This window comes from Leptopilina heterotoma, unplaced genomic scaffold (assembly GCF_015476425.1).
Source record: "Leptopilina heterotoma isolate Lh14 unplaced genomic scaffold, ASM1547642v1 Lhet_59, whole genome shotgun sequence".
Taxonomy (NCBI): Eukaryota; Metazoa; Arthropoda; class Insecta; order Hymenoptera; family Figitidae; genus Leptopilina; species Leptopilina heterotoma.
In genome coordinates, this window is record NW_025111133.1 from 1,324,969 (window position 1) to 1,343,776 (window position 18,808).

Here is an 18,808-nt window from a genome sequence, read left to right on the forward strand (position 1 = left end):
ATTTAAAAAAAAAAATTTTTAAGTTGAAAGTTCTATAGAATTATTTCTAGAATTAAAATACATGGAAAATATATTTCTGATTGAATTTATTTTATAACAAGTACAGATACAACTGAAAAAAGAGCATTATTTTTTAACAATCAACAATATACAATCATATAATATCTGATAAAGTTTCTTAATTGGATAAACAGTACAATAAAGCTTTTGTTCTTTCACATTTATAGATAGATTTTTTTTTACGTTATGAATAGGCAGTAGATAAAACTGATTTTTTTTTCCAAGCAAAATATGGCTTAGAATTTCCTTTCAGATAATAACAACTAAACTTTCCATCTATTAATGAATAATAGTGCACCATAAAATTCTATGTTTCCACTACATTAAAAAAAAAACAATCGCGCATGATTTTTTATAGATTTTTTTCATACGGTAAAATCTATTTATATATTTTAGTGGAATGATGTCTTAAAAAATATACACCTAGAATTCTTTCTTTTCTTTACAAATTGACTGGAATATTTTTTTTTCTTTTAAATCGGTGTAAATATTAATTTATACACGTATATATTTAAAAAAGAATTTCTTAAAAAATGCAGTTTTTTTGTCATTGAAAAAGAGTTTTTTTTCTATTTAGTACTTTAAGAGAATTTTTCACACGAGATTCTTCTTCTGGGAAAAGAAGTTTTATAGAGATCAGAAAGTTTCTCTTAATTTTTTTTCTATATTTCTCAAATATTAAAATTTATTAAAAATATAAATTAATAAAAAATAAATAAAAATTTTATTCTAATTTCACTCTCGTGTTTTTTTGGAAAAAAAAGATATTGTTTAAATTAATAAATATATTTAAGTTGTGTGAAACCTTTGATTTTTAAACTACTTGACTTTAAGTCTTTGGAGTTATTAATCCTTTCATAATATCAAAACTATTCCCATCTGGATGAACACTGAAAGTTTTGCCATTCTTCCCTTGTACTTCTAAAAATCCATAAGTGTCGATTCCAATTACTTTTACTTCTTGAGATGTTCCGTTTTGTGACACAATTGTTATTTCAGCATCGCTGTAGAAATTAAAAACGATATTAACAGAAATAAGTGATTAATACCTAATTTTTATTTTTAAATTGAAAATAAAAAAAATTTAATTATTTTTATGCAAATAATAAAATTCTTACCAGGATTTCACTTATTTTTAATACAATTTTAATTGATTTCTTCAAGAATTCAATTATTTTCATTAATAATTAAATTGTCAATGTACTGAAAATCATTGAATTCTTGTAAAGTATTTATAAAAAAATTTGAAAATAATTGAATTCATTTCAAGAATTTTTTCAACCTTTTTTTCAATAATTGAATTCTTTCGAGAAAATAATAATTTTACTGAAAATTTTGAAAGTAATTGAATTTTAAGAAGAATTTCTTTTAAGTTTTTAAAATAATCGTGGTTATTATTAATTGTAATTAACGATTTTCCCATTATTATATTAAAAACTTTTGAAAACAATTGAATTGTTCAGAAAAATTTTATTACAATTTTTAAAAATAATTCAATTCTTAACAAGAATTTTCTTATTTATGAAAATAATTAAATTTTTGCTGAGGATTCTACAATTCATAAAAATAATTGAATTGTTTCGTATTATCTGAATTTTTGAAAGTAATTGAATTTTTTGAAGGAATTTTATTAAAAATTTTGAAAATAATGATTTTTTTATAAAGAATTTCATCAAAAATGCTGAAAATAATTGAATTTTTATTAAAATTGTTTAAAAAATAATTGAATTGCTCTAAAGAATTTTATTATTTATGGGAATTTTATAAAACTAATAAAATGACGCACGTATCATTTGCTAGTTTATAATAATTGAAAATATAAGTAATTAAATTTAAATTATTTTATCCTGTAATAAAAAATCTTTTTTAATTAAAAAAAATTACTACTCACGCGTGCAACCAATATTTATAGTAAATTTCATACAAATAATCAATATTGCCTTTTTGTACAATATTGAGAATTCGTTCAATCTCAGTGAATACAAGAGCTAAAAATTGTTCGTAAGACAATTTTTTCAATGTAGTTCCATTCTTTGCATTATAGCGAGTTATCAATTCATTGATACAAACTGTGGGAGAATTGTTGGACAAATTTATCCCGGTTCCTAAAAGAAAAAAAATGCAAAAATTATTTTTATTTACAGAAATTTGGAAAATATTAAATTATTTCCTTAATCACCTATGTTACAAATCGCCAACGTTTGTTCAACTAGAGTTGTTATGATAAGTCCTCCTATTTTCGATTCATTGCTTGCATACACATCATTAGGCCACTTAACTCTGAGATCTATATTCTAGAGAAAAAAGTTTTCACTAAGAATTATTTTAGAATAAATGATAAAAAATAACTAGAAAATAAATTAATTTTCTTTTTATTTATATATTTAATTATTTATCTTCTTTGGATCCTTTCGATTCTTTGGAAACTTTTAATGAGTATTTACATTTTTTTTTATTGAGAAAAAGAAAACGTTCTGTTTCTAAATAAGAAAAATGACTAAATGATTTGTTTATACTGGAAACTAAAATTCAAAAATAAATTTGGGAATATTTTGAATAGCCTCGTAAAATAAGCCTCGATTTTGAATACCTCGTAACCTGGTATTGATTTAACGGTGGAAACCACAGCGACGGCAATTAAATGTTGTAAAAGGGAAATCCGTCTTCCCAGAGGTGAATCCAATGGAATGTGAAGTTGCAGAGTAAACATTGCACAGCCTTTTGGACTGAGCCAAGTATTTTTACCGCGTCCTAATTAAAGAAAAAAAGATCAATAATTAACAAGGTCACTTGTAATTTTTTTCCAATATTTACACATTACCTTGGCCCCTAGTTTGTCGACAAGGAATTACAACTAAGCCATGATGTAATCGACAATTTGACACCACGTCCATAGAAGACGACATAATATCCGAGTAAATTACTAAACGACCCACTTCTTCTGAATTTAAATTCTGAAAACGAAACAAAAATCTTATTCAGTTTTACGATAAATTATTATATCTTAAATTAACATTTAATTACACAATTTAATTTAGATTTAATTTAAACATTTAAAAAAATACCTCAAAATATTCAACAGTAGAAAAATTTTCAGGACATCGATGTATCATGACTGGTAGAAAAGTGGAAGATGCTGATCTTGATTTTGTATTCGTACCGCAAAATTGAACTTCAATTTTCTCCATTTTCAGAATATCGTTCGGTTGCATTTTATCTTTCAACATCTTCAGCATTTCTAGCTTTAGCTGCACAATGGACAAGATGGAAAATAGAATTATCTAATTTTTTTTTTCAAAAACACATGCTTATCACAGTTTACAAAGAACTACGTGGAATTTCTGTATACAGAACATTTAAGACAAGCAGAGGACAATAATAATATACTATGTGAAATTCGATTCCCAGTTTATCATCTGCGGACAAGTTAAACTATGTAAACAATTTATTAAATTACTTTTTCTTTTGGTGCAAGTATGGAAAAAATGACGTGAACCAAAAAAAATGTGCTCTACTACTCTTCTACTACGGGGGGAAAAATCTAATTAGCAGGATTCTTACAGGTAAATTCTCAAATTATAATTTACAAGTTTACTAAAAGTGAGACTACATTTAACTATTAAAATAAATTGATTTGGTTTATTAAAAAAATTTTTTGTATTAAAGGAAATAATATTGATAATATTGACAAATTTATGAAGTTTTGAACTTAATGTCAAATTCATGCTTTTTATGTTTGAAGTATACGGACCTCATGTCTGCCGAGAAAAAACCCCGGTGTATAAGCAGCTGGTGGACGAATTTGTGACGTGACTTTCATATCGAGATACGAACTGAGAAGATCTCGAATTATTTCCAATCTTGCTGTATTACTTTCCTTAAGGGCTTTAAATTTACTCTCTTCGAATTCATATTGCAATGGATCAACTTCTAAATGAATTTGCGAAAATATCGCTTTGCCCTGACTTTCCAAAAGATCGGCCAACAAAATACTTGGCGTATGCCAAGTTTCCTCGGCGCCCAAAACTTTTACCGTCAATGATTGTAAATGTCCACATTTATCGGGAACTTTCACTACAAATGGTGTTTGCGATGTCATCGATCTGAAAAGAGAAAAAATATCTTTACACTTTCCCTGCTGTCCTTCGGTATTTTTTCTTTACGACTCTTCCAAAAAACGAAAAAAATTTCTTTATAAATATTATAATGGAAGGAAAAAACTATTTTTTTAAATATTTAAATAATAAATAAAATAAATAAATAATAAGTACTTGAACTCTTCGGAAAATTTGGTCTTCACAGGAGACGGTTGATAGCAAAAAACGTGATGCATCATGCGGACGTTCTTCCATTTTCCATAAGAGAAACGGACCAATTCGTTTTCACGAACTTCGGCAGTTTTAAAAGTGGGCAGTAAAATGTGTAATAAATCGGAGCAGAGGGCTAAAATTTTCCCCCCTCGCACCATGTACTCAACAAGTTGAGTGGAAATTTCATTTCCAATATTTCCATAAATCACTATGAGAAATGCTTGATCCATCCAAATGTCGCTACGAATTTCGTCCAGTGACAAACTGTAGACCGAATATCTGCAGAGAAAAATTTATCTAAATTACTATTTGCTTTAATTTTCCAAATATTAGATAGCGATAAATAAATATTTATAGAAACTGTGGCAAATATTTTTGATATCTGTTGATCAATAAAAAAATTATAAAAAATTTGTATTATTTATATTTTTGTGTTAATTTAATCTCACTTAATTAAATTTAGATTTGCATAAATTTACTTGTCTTCTTTTAAAGTTGTTTCCAGCACACTTTTGATGCTATCGACCGCCAAAGAACTATCGCCGTATATTAAAACACTAGGAGGTTTCGCTTGTCCTCCATTTTCAGTCTTTCTTGCTGGAGTGCTGAATAAATTTTTATTTTTATATTAAGTAATTAATTATTTATATTAAATATGTCAAATAAGTTTTTATATTATTAAATATATTAATTCGACTTACCTAGCAATGCTAGCAGGAATATTTCTCGATGAGCCCAATCTCGAAGCATTGTCAAGTGTTTCGCTGCTGACATTGAGAGATTTATAGGATTTTTGATCCTCAACATCGCAGGGTCCTTTGAATTTTCTCACAGGACTCTCCTTGAGATCAAAGTCTTGAGATCTGGCTAAACTAGTGTTCGAATATGATATTGCCGAAAAATCTAGCGAAGCCGATGGAGTTAATTCGACGGAATTTGTTAAAGCTTGCGACAATCTGGAAGTCGTTCCATTTAATCCGCTCATTGACGCTGGAGTCGGTGGTGGTGTCGCTGGACCAGAAAATTCACTCGCATTGTCCGCTGTTAATTTTTTTAATAATCAAATATAGTAAATTACAAAACTTTACATCTTTTCAAAAAAGCCATTTAAAAAAAAATTGATAATTATCATTTAAAATTTTTTAAAAGGAAAAAATGAGTATTTAGCGAGTATGAAGAAGTAAATTGATTATTAATTCTCAATTAAATTTAGATATCAGGAAATTAATTTAAATAACTCACTTCTAACATCTTCGTAAATGGTTATTTGTAGGGGCAATTGTAAGCTAATTGGTTGAGTTCCAGGGGTAATAATTGCACCCGGAGCTTCTTTCACCTCGTAAGCTAAGCCTTGTTGTGAAACTAATTTTGCAGTTTCACTGAATGCTCTCAATTTCTTTATGTATGCGTCCCACTGTGCTTTGCCTATCATTTCTTGAATTAACAAAGAAAAGGAAAATTATTATGCATAATATTTTTTGCACTCAGTTTTGAAATTATTATCCTATTATATATTATAAGAAAAATTATCAGTCACTACAGTTATTAAAAAAATTGACACTTACTTTTGTAATCGAGAAAATTGTAGTGTTCACAGTTTGAAAAACACGGACTTCCGGAAACTGAAACAGCTAAATAATATTTTTCCACATTAAGATTTCTTGATTAAAATTTAATCAAAAGTAAATATTTAAATTAATAAAGAAATTTCATCAAAAATAAAAGTTTAAATTTATAAAGAAATTTCATCAAAAGTAAAAGTTTAAATTCATAAAGAAACTTCATTAAAAGTAAAAGTTTAAATTGATAAAGAAATTTCATCAAAAGGAAAAGTTTAAATTGATAAAGAAATTTCATCGAAAGTAAAGGTTTTAATTGATAAAGAAAAGAGAGACTTACATTCAACCCGCGAAACTAAAAGTCCATTATTAATGAAACATTGTCCGTGCATTAAAGCAATGGAAAATTTTGTAATGTGATCTAAATCAGTTTCTAAAATAACGCCGAATGTTTTATCCGAAGTCCATGTGACGATTGAACCATAGTCTTCAAGCTAAAAAGATTCAATATTATTTAAACAATTTTCTATTTTTGACATTAAAAATTATTTCTAATTTAAGATCGAAAATGAGAGAAAAAATAGAAATTTTTTCGTATTTTCTTTTATACCTTTGTAGATTTTGAGGAACCAAGTGGATTGTAAATTTCCATGTCAGCTTCGACGAGAACATGAATTTTATTGTCTTGAAGGAGGGAAGTTTGACCGAAATTATTAGCGAGAAGTGGAAACATTGTTTTCCCCGGTGGAAAAATTAACCAGTTATTTACATTTATCGTTTGCTGAAAACAAAAAAACAGTAAAACAACAAGTTTACTTGTATTATTTTTTATAAACTGTTAAAAAATAGAAAAAAATTATTAAAGAATAATTTCTTTTATTAAAAATCACCTGTGGATAAATTGTACACAATCTTCTATCACCTTGATACCAAAGAAGATCTCCAAGTTTTGCAGCATCTTTATTGCTGCAAAAAACTGAACTCAAGTGATCTTCATTAGCTCCATTTCCTGGGTGAGATTTATTTTTGCTTCCATTTAATTCTAAAAAACAAAATGAAATTAAATTGATGAAAGAATTTTTGTGAAAAACAAAACAAAAAAAATGCATTCAATTCATTAGATAATTAAAAATAAAAACCTTCTTTTGATCGAACAGAAGCTGCAGTATAGAATACAACCGAAGGTCTCGTCGATTCCTCCTTGAGGGCAATACTTAAACGTGTTTTCAGAGACGAGAGTCTCCACGATTGAATCCATGTTGCAACCATATAGAAAACAGTCAGGAGCATGGCTTTTGTTTTTCTAGTGAAATTCTACTTTTCCGATTTAATTTTGCTTCATTAACATCTCCATATTTACAAAAAATCTGCAAATAATTTCCAAACAATAATTATTATACGTATATGCATATGAGTGAGATTATATAATCGTTCAAAATATCCAATTTAGGTAACAAATTAAAATTTCTTAGAAACATATATTATACAAGAATAGAAATAAATTCATGCGTATGAGAATCAATGAATATTCTTTCTAATTAAGATAATGCTTATTTTAATAAATTAAGTCTTAAAATCAAAAACATGCAATAAAAAATATAAAAATACTGTAAACTAAATTAATCCATTAAAATGTATTATCTAAAAACTACTTTTTTCAATTTATTCAAATTATAATTCAAAGATAAAAAACTACCTTTTTAATAAATTTCCCAAGCATTCTGGAAAGAATATTAAAAACAATAAAAAAAACAACTACCAACACTGGTTCTGGAGAAAAAAGCTCTAAAGCATTCTTTAAAATATTGACAACAAACGAGAGTTGAAAATAGGCAAAGCTAGAGAATTATTAATTATTAAAAATTATAAATAAAGAAGATAAAGTTCATAAAAGAAGCATAAATAATGATATGGAAAATTGTGAAAATAGAGTTGCTGATAAAATGTCTAGCTCAATGAATCCAAAAACAAGTTTTTTTTCCTCTCACATTTTTTTAATAAGAATTTTTGTGACAATCGTCAAGTAGTATATTCTTCGCAATGTCAATCATGTACTTTAAAGTAAACACATTCATTTCCTGAGTACTTTAATAATTATACAATAAAATTATTATAATAGATACAAAATTAAAGCAATTATCGTCTGTTACTTTTGTTAACAAGAACTGCGCTTGTGCTTTTTCGAGAAACTTAATTGGCCACCGATGACACAAGGTCCGAAACGTCCGAAACATCAAAAAGTTCGAATTTTTATCTTTTACTATTTGTTATCTCAATTACCTGAATTGTCTTTTCCTTAAGTCTGCAATAGTGCAATTGATGAATTTTATTGAATATTTAAACTGCTTTTTTATATTATTGTTCCTGTGAAAATTAAACTATTTTTGTTTAAAGGGTTTATAAATTTTTTTTTAACAATAAACCGGTAACGTTACATTAAGATGTGTTCATACTACAAACAAAGGAAAAGCTTTAGTTTAAGGTGTATACATACTGACAAAATACTCAAATTCGATTGGTTCTTCAAAAATCGTATTCTGGACGACCAATCAAATTTGTGTATTTTGTCTGTTGCCAAGCGAAGAGACGCCATTTACGTAAGTGACATCGAAGTGGGAAGACGGAGAAGACTATCCGATTATCTTTTTGAAAATAAAGAAAAGTAAAGTTTGTTTTGAGTATTAAAAGTCAAAAGTAACGAATTGCAGATAAAATAAATTCGCTTTTCACAAGTTTTGAGTACTTGCGTCGTGTAAACTTGCATGAACTTGGTTTTCAACATTCCACCGGTAAGTCACTTTTGTTTTACATTTTTCTCATATAAAATCACCTATTTACTTGATTTTATTATTTGGAAACACTTTTTCAACACTAAATACTCTTAGATTGAATAATATTCTACTGTCAATTACTATCATTAGGTGTTTAATACCGAAATCAATGAAATTCGAATCCTAACCTCACTTTTCGTGTCATTCAGTTTCTGTGCAGGTTTCATCAGGTTTTAGATTCAAGTTTCATTCGAATTCGTACTGAATAGTGTAGTTTTGTTTCTAACTTTACTAATAGAAGGAAATAAGTACGTTTGCCCAAATATATTATTTTAATCGAATTCGTATTTGAATTTCAGAAATAGAAAAAACACGATGTGTAAGCCTACGAAAGATCCTGTACCCGGAGATGGGATTCGTTCTCTAAAAAGTACTCCATTGTTTCGCGCTATAAACTACGAACTCTACATTAAACCGGTAATTTTTTAGTTTTTTAATATGAAAAATTATAAACTTTTTATCAAAATCTGATTTTCTTTAGTTAAGGTGTCAAAAAATAAAACGTAAAATATTAGAATATTTGCCAAAATTTTACTTATATAATAATGAGAGAAAATTGGTCTGAAATATAGATCTCGGGAAAAGTGCAAAAATTTTCGCATGGGTATAATATTTCTGGTTTTTCCTTAATTTGAAAAATATTAAGTAGAATTAATAAAAAATACTAAGTATTTGAAAAAAAAGAGTGAAAAAATATTCCCTTAGGGAAAAAATAATGAAAAAGACTTCTTACTTTTTAGAATAAAGTGATAATGGCCATTGGTGCTGTTGCAATAACAGGATGCGCTGGTTACATTCTATTTATGCGTGCAAAATATGAATCAATGGGATTCTATACAGCAGTAGATTCTGATGGTAGCGAGAGATTTAGGAAGAAAGTTTCAAAGTGGACAGAATAAGCACAATTGCAATTTGCTTTGTTTCACGACGATCGAAATATATGTAAATATTCTACGAAATTGTAAATATAGTCTTTAGTCCATACAGTCAATAAGTTCTAATATTTACGATACAATCAGTATATATTATAGTTATAAACAAAAATAGTTTATAAAAAAAAATAATTAATTTCTCAAAAACAATAATTTTAATGAATAATTAAAATTAAATTTTTTATTAAAAATAATTAATAAGTAAATGAAAGGCAGAATTTTGGTCGAATTTTTATTTCAAACAGCTAAAAACTATTTTTTAATAAGCTCTCAAATTCAATCGATTTTTTGAGCATATTTGACAAATTTTAATACTACATTCATAGATATTATTCCATTTTTTACTTATATTTGAAAATCTTTGGAATGTTCTAAATTTTTTTCAAATTTTTTCTCAAAAAGGTACAAGTAGCTTTTAACACTGAAAAATTAAACTATACGCAAATTTTTCTCTTAGAAAGCGCACTACAAAAATTAGTGAATGCGCCAGAAAAATTTAACATTTATCAAATTCCACAATTGTTCTATATTTAAACAAAGTATAACGAATTAGGACTTAAAATATTTCTAATTAGCAACTCGTTTAACTCAATTATAATTCTCCTTGTTTGATATATTTTTTGATAAATTTTAATATTTGGTGAAAAATAGTTTTCTAATTTAATATTTCCAAAGTAATTTAAAAATTTTTTGTAGACAAAATTTTGTCAAATTTTATATTATAAAAAGAAATATTTGCATTTGATAAAATTTCCATATTGGGACAATTTTTGCAATTATTTTTTAGTTTATAAAAAGAAATATTTGCATTTGATGAAATTTCCATTTTGGGAGAATTGCAATTATTTATATTTCTCTTGGCAGTTATCAGCTAAAAATTGTTTTCTTCATTGTGTCATTTAAGGCCACCGAATTAAAAATCTGATTTAAATTTCAAACTTTGCCTGAAAACTGATTTAGCCATTTTTTCGGTATATTTAATATTGGAAATTCATATAATTGAAATATTAATTAAATTTTATGTTTATATTTAAAATGATATTGTATTGTCAACGAATCAGCTTGGCACATACTGATTGTTTTTTTGTTATTATAACAATATAATTGTATATATATAATATTTGCTCTCGTAGGACCCTTTGTTTTTTTAGATATAAAAGAATTAAAACCAAAATTTCGTAGAAAAAAAAATTAAAATTAAATTTTACGAAATTGTCAACGCTGATATTTTTAACTGATTAAATTGTATTAAAATATCATTTTCAATTGCAGCGCTATTTTATATGTACACTATTTAATATTCTAATTTGTTGGTCCAAAGAAACTTGGGAGTCTACTGACAATAAAATTTCCATAATTTGTATTTTTTAGGGGAAATTGGAAAGGGGAGCTTCGATTATTATTAACAATATTTTTGACTCTAACAACGTCATTAAATGCCTAGGACTCAAGTTGTTTTTTTGTACTCTTCAGAACGCAGATTAAAATTTTCTGATTCAATTTTCGAAAGATTAGAATTGATTAGCTGCATCGTCAATGGCTTTTGCAACATAATCGACATTGTGTTCATTTAGTCCACACATGTTAATGCGACCACTGCGAAGTAAATAGATGTGATAATTTTTTACCAGATGCTCCACTTGTTTTTCTGTAAAAAAAAAACAAATTAATATTTTTAGAAAATTCGAATTTAATTTCTAGAAAATCAGGGTTGCCACAGGTCAGGAAATTCAGAGAAAATGCAGGGAAAATAGAATTGGTAAGAGAAATCAGGGAAAGTCAGGGATTTTTATTAAAACTACTGGAAAAAATTAAATATTTAAAATTCATAAGAAAATTCTGAATTTTTGTGTCTTTTTTGCTTGCCTCGTAAACTATGAAATTACCACAAATTCTAACACAAAACCTTCAATTTTTTTATTTATTTTTTATTTGAATAATTTTTCATTTAAAGAAATTCGCAAATAAAAGTATTTTGTCTGGAAATCAGGGAAAAACAAAATTAAATTTCTGTGGCAACCCTGAAAATTAAAATATTTTTTCAATATTATTCGTATTTTTTACCATTGAGTCCAGTGTAGGAAAACATTCCGATTTGATTGACAATGTGTTCCCAATTGCCAGGAGTGCCTAATTTTACTAGTCTCTCATAGAGTCCTGATCGCATTTTTTTTATTCTGTCCGACATCGTGCGAATGTGATCCCTCCTGTAAATATTTATAATTTAAAAAAATTTGCTAACAAATTTCAAATTATAATTTTTAAATTTCAAATTGCAAAGTAGAAAAAATTATCGAAATTCAAATTTTGGATGTAATAATTAATAACTAATATTTGTTATAGGAATTTACCATTGCTCGTAGAGTTCGGAATTATTCAGAACAGTGGAGACAATTCGAGCACCATGATTCGGTGGATTACTGTACATTCCACGAATAATTAGAGTTATTTGTGATTTAACTTCGACAATTTGTTTAGGATCGTTGAAGACAATGGCCATGTTTCCCACACGTTCGTTATAGAGACCAAAGTTTTTGGCAAAACTTTGAGTGCAAATGAATTCGATACCTCGGTCAGCAAACATGCGCACTGCCGCAGCATCTCGGTCCAAATCTCCACTGGCGAATCCCTGAAATATCGAAAATTGAATTAGGAATTGTTTTTTGGTATTTTTTTATTATCTAGGTTTTTTTCGCAAGGCACGGGAAATAAATTACAAACCTGATATGCACTGTCGAATAGGGGAAAGAGTCGTTTTTCTGCTATCACATCGGCAATTTTTGCCCATTGCTCTAAAGTAGGATCGCATCCAGTTGGATTATGAGCACAAGCGTGCAAAATTATAACTGCATTTTCGGGCGCATTTTTTAAGTCCGCCAACATTCCTTCTAGATCAATTCCTCTTTTTTTTGCGTCCCAATAACGATATTCGCATCCTTTCTTAAATCCTCCGTTCATAAACACCAATTTATGATTTTCTGCAAAGAAAAAATTATTTATAATTCAGTTTCAGTCTAATATAATTTATATTTAATTATTTAATTTATTTTTCTAATTTCTAAATTTATAGTCAATTGATTATAAATTTAGAAATCAGAAAGCGAACTTCTTTTTTTGCGACATCGAAAATCGAATACCTACTTAGATATTCGTTATTCTATTTTCGAGTTCGACAAAGAAAAAGAAAGAATTTTCAATCGAAATTTTCCATAGCTTTATAGAAAATATTTTTATTAACAAATTTACATTTCTTTTTTATTTCTACTATTTTTTTTTTACTATTTACTATTTTTTTACTGCTAAGTATTTTTTTACTGTTTACTCTACGGTTTACAAATTTTTTTTGTAAATATTTTTACATTTTTATTATTGTTTGTCTATTGCTTTTCTTTAATTTCTCTGATTTTATTTTACAAACCCCAGGTTGGTGTGCTATAGTAGAATGTGTCGTAATGAAGAATGCGAGATAAAAATTCGGCGGCTACTCTCAATGCACCGGTTCCGGATAATGTTTGAATTCCAATTGCGCGATTCTCCGTGATTGCTGATGAATTGGCGCCTAATAACATACTTGTTGCTGCTTTTGAAAATGCATCCAAACCAAGAACCGGTAAATATTCATGATTCTGCGATTTGTCTTGAGCTAAACTTTGCTCGACTTTTTGAACAACTGGCAGGACCCATGGTTTTCCCTCACTTGTTCGGTAAGCTGAAAATTGGTATTTTATTTATTATTCAAATTATTTAGTATTATTATTATTATTATTATTATTCATTATTATTTATTATTATTTATTTATTATTTATTATTTATTTATTTATTTAATTACTCAAATTTAAATTTTTTTGTTTTTAATGTTTTAATTTTTTAAAATTATTTTTTAACGAATTTTTAACGTAATTAATTTTATCTTCTTTATTTAATTAAGTGTCTGTTAATTTATTTATTTCTTTACATTCTGTTTAAGATTTTAGTGATCACAGTTGGTCTTCTTTTTTATCTTTTATAATTATCAAATTTTTACATTTTTTACTTTAATGAAGCGAATACATTTTTTAAAAAATAAAATCATCTTTTTTATCTACTATTAAATTAGAATTGTCATCAGTCAGGAGAATCAGGGGGAAAATAGCTACGAATTTTAATACAAATCACCAAATTTCGTCTATTTCTGGCAGTAATTGAACTTTTTAGAATTTGAAATTGAATCTATGTAAAATAATTTAACTCTTGAATAACTATCAGAAAATCATTACTACTTATGAAATAATTGACGAATAATTTAACTTAAAGATTCAAAAATAATTTAATTTTACAAGTTTGAAATAATTGTTTTTAAATTCCAGAAAATTTACGATTCTGAGAAAATTAAATCAATTTTTTTGAAGATATTTGAATTTTAAAAACAATTTTCTTAAAGAATTATTAAATTAATTTAAATTTTGTGAAATTGAATAGGAAATAATTAAATTAGTTAAAGAATTTCATTAAAGATTAAAAAAATTGAATTTTCCATAAAATTTTAATAATTATGTCTAAAGTAATTTAATTTCAAAACAGTTACAATTAAATTTTTTACTAATATTAGTTAACTTCAAAAAGATGTAAATTTAAAATTTTTTCTAAAAATTGAAGTTTTGAAAATTTTTATTTAAAATTCTGAAAAATTAGTTTATTTTTAATATTTTAATTTAATTTTTTAAGGATAAGTGAATTGTTATAAAAAAGTAATTGAAAACTTTTTAATTAAAATTTTCTAAAATTAAATTAAAAATAATTAAATTGTTTATAGAGTTGTGCTTAAATTCTTTAAAATAGTGGAGGGAAGTTTGACACATTCATTTTTTAAAATATTACAATTTTATTTTTTAAAGATACTTGACTTTTTATAAATAAGTAATTAAAAATTTTTGAAATAATTGAAATTTTCTAAAAATTCTATTAAAACTGAGTTTTTAAAGAATTTTATAGAAATTTTTGAAAATAATCCAGAGAAGTTTACCACAGTAACTAATTTTATTTTTAAAATAGTTAAAGTTTTTAAATCTTACTTCTAAAAATTTTTCTTATATAGAAATCAGTCAAGAAATCAAAATTCTATCTGGAAATCAAGAAAAAATAAAATCACATTTTTATCGCTACTCTGTAAATGAAAAAAAATCACTGTGATTACTAGAATTTCCTTTCCTCTATACTTGAATTAAAATATCCATGAAGTAGTTTTGTAGTTATTGAGAGAGACATACAATCGTGCGATCACTTACATTGACGTCAGTCACAGTTACATAATGTCTACTCCACCTATTTATGATTTATTAAAGAGAATTCCAAAGAAAAAAAAAATCGTTCCCAGATAGTAGAAAAAAAATGAAAAAATACCAGAAAAATGGAATTTTGAAACTTATTTAAAGAAATACGTAATATAAATATTACCTCCTACTGCGAGATTCACTTTATTTTCAAACGTATCGTCCACATAGGCTTTTTGAAGGGCAAAAACTTCAATGGGAGGTCCAAGTTCAATGCCCGAGAATCTAGTAGCCATGATCAATGTTTTTCTCTAAATGAAAATTAAAATAATCAGTAGTTGTTAATTTGATTAATTTTATTGTTTGCAATAAGGCACTTATCACACAATTTGCGAGATATTTTTTTACTTTGTTTCTAAAGAAAAAGAAGAGGGTTGAATATTACAATGTAGTAGAAAAACACAGAAATATTCTTTTATTTAAATTTTAAAAAATCAGTTGAAATTATCAATTAAATGTATATTCGAAAAAAAATTTCCAAAAGAAATAATTTTACTCACTTTTTGGGTTTTTCAACTGTTAACAATTATTTCACTATTTTATTTTTGTTTGATTATTGAAAATCGAATTTTTATGTTTCTGTGACACTCCCTAAGGTTTTACTCCAGTTTTTAAATGTTTGAACAGTTTTTTTAATTAAAGTCACCTTGAAATATATTATAATTTTCTAACCTCACTTTACTTGAATTTTTTATTATTAATATTGAAAGTTATAGAAAATTGAATGAGAATTGTAAAATAATTTTTATTATTACTTACAGATTTGTCTCTCGATGTCAGACGCAAAGGGCAATAATTTCTGTTATAACTCTGAAAAATTTAGAATCCCAGTGTCTGAAATATTGTATATTACAGAGAGAACTTGATAGTGCTTTAGAGAAGGGAAAGCTGCCTGCTGCTGGATCAGCTGGATAAACTGAATTTTAAGTTGAGAGAGATATACGATTTTCTGTGTATTGATGTTGGTTCTAACACAAACACATTAGACGCATGCGTTTTGATTTCGATTTCAGTCTTCTCTTTTATCTTCTTTACTTTTAAAAATATTTTCTTATTCAATTTTTATTGTTAATATACGCTCTATTTTTATTATTAATTTTTATCTTTTGAATTATTAATATTATCAGTATTATAATTCAATTTTTCATTTAAGTAACTTTACAATTATTTTCTATTTAAAGTAGATTATTTATATTCATAGATTATATTAATAAAAATAAAAGAATAACATTTAAGAAATTAATTAAATATAAAAAAAATTGTTTGTAACAAAGAGAAATCAATACGTACACGTTGTTTAGTTTCTATTGAAGATAAATAGATATAATTGAAGAAGATAAAGAAAACGATAGGAAGTATGTCGCGGTGAAGTTTACAACGTTTATTTTCAACGAATAATGAAAAAAAAATTTTTCACATGGTACATAATAAAATTTTTCAGTTTACAAATTTTTCTTTTTAAAATAATTGATGGTAATTAAAAAATAATTAATTATCTGTATTAATAATCGTATTCTGAATGTCTGTTCGCAGTTTAAAGTTAATTCTTTTTTTTCTTTTTTCTTTTGTAACTTTTTTAATAATTTTTATTTTTCAATTATGTTTGGAATTTTAAAATTAATGTATTGAAAGTAATTGAATTTTAAAATTTAAACAATTGAATTCTTTCGAAAAATTATATTGGAATTTTTAAAAAGTAGTCGAAGTCTTTCGTGAAAATAAACGTTATAAACATCACCGATAAAATCAGGTAGAGAGGGAAAATAAAGCACATTTTGTTATAAAAAAAGTTATTCTTATTTTTATTCATAAAATAAGAAAAGATTCACTTATTGAAGAACAAAAAAAAAAACGCGAGTACAAGCAAGTAAAAAAAAGATATATCGTTTAACAAAATTGTTACTAAAATCGAAGTTTCTTTTTACTTAAAATCGAAGTTTTAAAGTTTTTCTTTTATATCGCAAAATGCAAAATAAGTAAAATGAAACTTTATTTACTTCGAATGATATTAAATACTTTTTTTCATTCTTTTAAGTCATAATATATAACACTTAGTACAGAAATGTTTTGTACTTGATTATTATACAAATCGGACATTTCGTTATTTAAATATTGGAAGGAACAAGAGAAACATTTAATTAATCGTGAAAAATACATAAATCAGTTCTAATCTAAAATTAAACTAACGATGATTTTTTATACAAGATTGCAGTATATTGTTTTTGTTAAAAACGATTTTATACTAGCTGGCCAAAAGGCCACGATAAACAAATATGGCAGTGTATTATTTTGTTGTAGTTTTCTAAATAATAATTTAGTAATTTACTCGCTAGAAGAGTCCTTTTTTACAACATTTAATTAATTGTTTTTTTCTTCAATTAATTACAAATTAATTTGGTTCAATTGTTTCTTTTTTTTAATTCCTAATTTGTTTTTTTTTCTAAAAGCGTATAGAAATCTCATTATTTGAACAAAAATTGTATTTTTTTTGTACATTGTGAAAAGAAATTTTAACAATACTTTTCTAATTGATAATTTTCGTAAATGAAAAAAATAGATATTTGTCGTAAATAAATGACTAGTACAAATGCATTCTTGTAACGAATTTCTACTTGGAAATTTGAATTACAAGTAATCATGGCAATAAAAAGAAAGAGAGAGACAGAGAGACACGATGAATAATATCGAGCTCGGAAAAATATTCTAATGTTTGCGTACAGTTGTTCCTAAACTACTATTAAAATATTAAATAGTGAAATAATAGTTAAGAACAAAACAATACGAGAAACAAAAATCATTCTTATATTTAATTTTAACGCACGCTTACTTTTGTAAATTTGTATACGAACAGTATATTAATTGTCATTTAAGTTTCTTATTTTAGGGGATAAAAATTTACAAAAAGCAGAAATAATTTTTAATATCAGAGAATTTGGGAAATTTTCTAAATTTTAGAATAAGAATAAAGAATATTTAATTTAGTGGATAAAAAATTAACTCGGAAAAAAATTTTTTTTGTGCAAAAATGATAAAAAGCGCAAAGAAGAATGATGATTGCTTGTGCGACGTCATGGACGCATTTGGAATTCTCTCATACATTTAAAATATTTTACAATACTTGATTTACTTAATGATTTTTTTATACAACATTTAGGGCGCTTAATGTTAATTAGAATTAGTTGTCATTTTCTTTCTTCCTATAAGAAGAAAAAAAATTAGGAGTTTTCTATTTCTCCATCTTATTTTCTGAAACTGGTATTTTTTCATTATTCAACACGAACACGCAGGCAGTCAGTTTTTTCATTTTTTTTTTTTTTTTTGTGATACTTATATGGCACGAATATGTACATTTCGCCATAAAGACATGCAGTCTGCTTCTCGAGTTTCTCTATTCTTTTTTTTAAAACTTCTCAGTAAAAAATTTCTCCTGGTTTGAAACAAAGTTAAATAACTTTGTTGTCCAAAGTTCACTTTGATGAACCAACTGAAAGACAACGAAAAGAGAATTATTCGAAGCAAGACTTCTTCATTCTTCAATTCTGATAAAATAATTTAAAATTCCTAATTATATTCCTCAGTTTCTATGGAGGCAGAATATCGAGTTTTAAACCGGACATTGGCGCACAAAATCCACAGTAGCCTCCACATTTACCGACAATTAATTGATCATTCTAGAAAAATAATTAATTAATTAGTTTAGTGATAAATCCATTTAAATATACAATTAATTAGTTATTAATGTTAATATTAATATTAATAATATAATTAGTACTAATATTGGAAATTTCTTTTACAGATAAAGAAGG

General features: G+C 25.9%; 4 protein-coding genes across 6 annotated transcripts in view; 1 reads left to right on the top strand and 3 right to left on the bottom strand.

Annotated features, from left to right (window-relative positions):
* Positions 1-69: 69 nt before the first annotated feature.
* LOC122509053 (biotin--protein ligase) lies at positions 70-8,365 on the bottom strand. Of its 3 annotated transcripts, XM_043622814.1 has the most exons (18): positions 7,918-8,119; positions 7,626-7,650; positions 7,069-7,296; positions 6,820-6,971; positions 6,540-6,710; positions 6,270-6,423; positions 5,936-6,001; positions 5,613-5,804; positions 5,072-5,411; positions 4,850-4,975; positions 4,332-4,649; positions 3,812-4,163; positions 3,126-3,308; positions 2,882-3,014; positions 2,651-2,811; positions 2,240-2,354; positions 1,952-2,165; positions 70-1,064 (listed from the first exon to the last, which is right to left on the bottom strand). In XM_043622814.1, exons 3-18 carry the CDS (start codon positions 7,217-7,219, stop codon positions 890-892), a joined length of 3,003 nt encoding a protein of 1,000 aa, XP_043478749.1. In that variant the 5' UTR covers positions 7,220-7,296; positions 7,626-7,650; positions 7,918-8,119; the 3' UTR covers positions 70-889. The 3 variants fall into 3 exon arrangements, with proteins under 3 accessions (XP_043478749.1, XP_043478748.1, XP_043478747.1); XM_043622813.1 differs by lacking the exons at positions 7,626-7,650; positions 7,918-8,119 and adding an exon at positions 8,210-8,365; XM_043622812.1 differs by lacking the exon at positions 7,626-7,650.
* A 157-nt stretch (positions 8,366-8,522) lies between these two features.
* LOC122509056 (small integral membrane protein 8) lies at positions 8,523-9,751 on the top strand. The gene is made up of 3 exons (XM_043622816.1): positions 8,523-8,718; positions 9,060-9,177; positions 9,501-9,751. Exons 2-3 carry the CDS (start codon positions 9,076-9,078, stop codon positions 9,657-9,659), a joined length of 261 nt encoding a protein of 86 aa, XP_043478751.1. The 5' UTR covers positions 8,523-8,718; positions 9,060-9,075; the 3' UTR covers positions 9,660-9,751.
* A 159-nt stretch (positions 9,752-9,910) lies between these two features.
* On the bottom strand, positions 9,911-15,927 carry LOC122509055 (aspartate aminotransferase, cytoplasmic). The gene is made up of 7 exons (XM_043622815.1): positions 15,762-15,927; positions 15,127-15,253; positions 13,111-13,401; positions 12,414-12,670; positions 12,044-12,321; positions 11,757-11,899; positions 9,911-11,340 (listed from the first exon to the last, which is right to left on the bottom strand). Exons 2-7 carry the CDS (start codon positions 15,236-15,238, stop codon positions 11,204-11,206), a joined length of 1,218 nt encoding a protein of 405 aa, XP_043478750.1. The 5' UTR covers positions 15,239-15,253; positions 15,762-15,927; the 3' UTR covers positions 9,911-11,203.
* A 2,396-nt stretch (positions 15,928-18,323) lies between these two features.
* LOC122509059 (A disintegrin and metalloproteinase with thrombospondin motifs 9-like) overlaps positions 18,324-18,808 on the bottom strand; it is a 44,606-nt gene continuing 44,121 nt past the window's right edge. The window contains exon 27 of the mRNA XM_043622826.1: positions 18,324-18,673. Coding sequence (XP_043478761.1) covers positions 18,584-18,673 — 90 coding nt within the window. The 3' untranslated portion in view covers positions 18,324-18,583. The remainder of the gene's footprint in view (positions 18,674-18,808) is intronic.

Bases quoted from the DNA above. Each gene is read 5' to 3' on its own strand.
- LOC122509053 (XM_043622813.1), bottom strand. From the start codon at position 7,219: ATGCTCCTGACTGTTTTCTATATGGTTGCAACATGGATTCAATCGTGG. The intron at 5,412-5,612 runs GTGAGTTATTTA...AAAAATTAACAG, and splicing joins CATTTACGAAGATGTTAGAA to CGGACAATGCGAGTGAATTT. The intron at 2,355-2,650 runs GTATTCAAAATC...TTTTTTCTCTAG, and splicing joins AATCAATACCAGGTTACGAG to AATATAGATCTCAGAGTTAA.
- LOC122509056 (XM_043622816.1), top strand. From the start codon at position 9,076: ATGTGTAAGCCTACGAAAGATCCTGTACCCGGAGATGGGATTCGTTCT. The intron at 9,178-9,500 runs GTAATTTTTTAG...CTTACTTTTTAG, and splicing joins ACGAACTCTACATTAAACCG to AATAAAGTGATAATGGCCAT.
- LOC122509055 (XM_043622815.1), bottom strand. From the start codon at position 15,238: ATGGCTACTAGATTCTCGGGCATTGAACTTGGACCTCCCATTGAAGTT. The intron at 12,322-12,413 runs GTTTGTAATTTA...TCGATATTTCAG, and splicing joins TATTCGACAGTGCATATCAG to GGATTCGCCAGTGGAGATTT. The intron at 11,341-11,756 runs GTAAAAAATACG...TTTTTTTTACAG, and splicing joins TTCCTACACTGGACTCAATG to AAAAACAAGTGGAGCATCTG.